The sequence below is a fragment of the Salvelinus sp. IW2-2015 genome, linkage group LG20 (genome assembly GCF_002910315.2).
Source record: "Salvelinus sp. IW2-2015 linkage group LG20, ASM291031v2, whole genome shotgun sequence".
Lineage (NCBI taxonomy): Eukaryota > Metazoa > Chordata > Actinopteri > Salmoniformes > Salmonidae > Salvelinus > Salvelinus sp. IW2-2015.
The window spans coordinates 73,024,539-73,027,404 of record NC_036860.1 but is presented as its reverse complement, the minus strand read 5'-3'; the positions used below and the strand labels follow the sequence as shown (position 1 = coordinate 73,027,404).

General features: G+C 44.1%; 1 protein-coding gene across 1 annotated transcript in view; it reads right to left on the bottom strand.

Annotated features, from left to right (window-relative positions):
• LOC111981123 (beta-1,3-N-acetylglucosaminyltransferase lunatic fringe) overlaps positions 1-1,300 on the bottom strand; it is a 7,231-nt gene extending 5,931 nt beyond the window's left edge. Inside the window, exon 1 of the mRNA XM_024012275.2 lies at positions 738-1,300. Within this exon, the coding sequence (XP_023868043.1) occupies positions 738-1,169 (432 nt within the window). The 5' untranslated portion in view covers positions 1,170-1,300. The remainder of the gene's footprint in view (positions 1-737) is intronic.
• Positions 1,301-2,866: the final 1,566 nt, after the last annotated feature.

Genomic DNA, 2,866 nt, shown 5'->3' with positions numbered 1-2,866 from the left:
AAAAGAGCTTGGTTCTCAGGGCTGCATTTTCAAACTCAGCGTGCTACTCCCAGCACAAACTTCCCTATAGATGCACCCCTTTGTCCCAAGCATCCCCTTAACGAAGCCCCCGTTTTACCATCCCTTGGCTGCTTGACCCAGACTCAGCTCCCACGTTCCCATGGAGCGGCTGAGACAAGGGGGCTGGGAAAGCTTTTCTTCCCCCCTTCAGAAAGACGCTTTGTTAGCCCTGGAAAGGGGACAGCACTGGAGCTGCTGCTGTGAGACACCAGGGCATTCACAGGGACACCCAAGAAAGCGGGATAATAGAGAGAGGGGAAAAAGGAGGGGGTGCAGAGTCCTGAAACTGCTCCCTATGTTCTCAGGGGCATCACTCAAGGCAGAATACAAAGTGACAGAGCCTAAGGAACTCTGAATAATTAAGAGGGTAACATGGACAGTTGAGGAACAAACAGTTGTCACCCATCTCACCTGACATGAGTGGGACAGATGTTTCAGTGGGTCAGCAGTAACACTTAACTCTCATTGGTGGCTTGTTGTAAAGCATCTTTTGTGGGAGAAGATTAGGCCTTTTGCCCATTTTTGTAAAAGCATTGTGTTCTATAGTAAATCGCCTAGCCTAAGCCTACTAAAGGAAACCTCGTGAAAATATGTGCTTGTTTTATTCTAGACTTTGTCCATGGAAGATTTAAAATGAACCATAGTCTTCTGATAATAATGTAGTATTGTTGGCTTACCTGCTGCATGTTTCTAGAGATCCAGGTATCCAGAAGGAGATTCAGTCGAGACTGATGGAACTTCTTTGTGGTTTTGACAGCGATGAAGATGTCATCTGCACTGATGTCCTCTGCGGGGGAGGCATCTGTCGCTGACTGAGCGGACCCTGCAGGCTTGTCCGCCTCTCTCCGTCCCCGGGTCAACTTGGAAAAATACGCAGATAATCCTTTTTTTGCCTGCGCATCCGAATTGACCTGTTGCTGAACATCCTTCACTCCGTCCGTAGCCACGGTGTCCATGCTCTGGAGTGAGCGCGTCCCCATCTCTCTCTGGTTTGGAACCTCGTCTACCTGAACTCTGTGATGCTGCGCGACCACCAAGAGCAACAGAAGGCAGGTGACTCCTGCACTGGTTATAGAGATAACCGTTTTCTTACCATAACTTTTCGACATGTTAATATATTTCAAAACTACAACATGTAGTTGTATACTGAGAAACACGTATATTTAAAGTCCATATAGTAATTCGCTTCAGAATGAACAAAGAACTCAAACAACTTTCCCGTGCGTCTGCATTATTGTAATAAAATGCAATTTTGTTCTAGCCCTACTTTATAAGCTACCCGCCAAGCTAGCCACGCCTCATGGGCGGTCTGTAATGTGCCATTGCGCTCTATTGTGGAGACGCTGAGAAAAGACTCTCCCCCCGGGCGGGCGGGATCTACATCGTAGACACGCCCACGTTTGGAGGGCGTGTGTGTGTGCGCGTGCGTGCGTGTGTGTGAAATTCATTTTTGTAAACCCATTGTTACTTTTGAATTCCTTGCCCGCCAAAGTTTTCACATTCTGCCTTAACCTACAGCTATTTCTATAGGCTCTTTGATTGTTCTTGAATCTACCACAGGTAGGCCTTCATAGTACTTTGGTAAATATAACATAAAAATATGTTGCTGTGTGAGCATTTGACATATACATTTGAATAAAGAAGTCATATTAGCTGGAGGAGATTAAGGAGGGGATCAGATCCTATGGTTTTCCTTATCAGGGAAGTCCCGTGGCAGTTACAGATAAGAGTGAAAGATTTACTCTAAGAAAGCAGCAGGTGGACATTGTTAATGTTTTCAGTTAGCACCTTGTCTGCAGCTGGTGGTGGTGAAAAGTAGCATTTTTCAAGTAGGCTTGAATAATTAACAACCCTATCTGGCTTTAGTTGGCCTGTTTGTGATTGTCATCAGAGCCTCACAATCTACAAGAGAGGATGCCTAATTGAATAAATGTTGATTATATTTAGGCTACTTATATGTACATCCTTGTGATTTTTGGGGGTTTGGTTACAGAGCAGGCTTCTGAGTTTACAATGATTGATTAGGCCTACCATTGGAAACTTCCATTTAGAACCGGTGAATCCTGTAACATTTGGCTACGTTCCACGGCTTACAAATAAATGCCTCTCAGATATAAAAAGTTGGACTCCTCATTGAAATTCTTTGTGAATTTATTCAAATTCTGCCAAGTGTGGACAGCTTGTTCACCAGCCAAGCAAATGCAATTATTCTGCATTGACCTTTTAAGGGCTTTAAACAGTTGGCAATTCCCCAGCCCTTGTTATTTAAATTCTGTCTCTCAAGCAGTGGGGTGGCTGACCCCTGGACGTGACATGAGTTCCAGCAGACCGACTGCCCTGCAGCTGGCAGTGACAGGTCTGAATACCCACACTCACTCCCACCAGTCTCAGTCTCAGAGAATGGCCAATGGACCAATCAAACTATTGGATGAGAATTATAATATCATGTTTCTCAATAATAATAAAAAAAACAGTTTGATGTGAAAAAGCATGTGAATCATGTGAAATCATCTTTTGGTTAGAGGGGTTAGCTTTAAAGTCATATGGAGAATAGTCTAACACTGACTATCCTTATTTGCAAAGTCGTCTAGCTAAATCCCTACCCCACCACTTCTATTGTTGAGCTAAGTAAACCAGAGTAAATTGGTATGGATACCAGCTTTATACTTCTAGTCCTCTTTTTTTCCTGACATCACAAGGACTGGTTGAGCCAAAAGAGAAGTTCTTCTCCTCCGTTTTACAGTAAGAGAACACACTGTAAAGCGGAGGAGAAGAACCACGAAGAGAACACACTGTAAAACAGAGG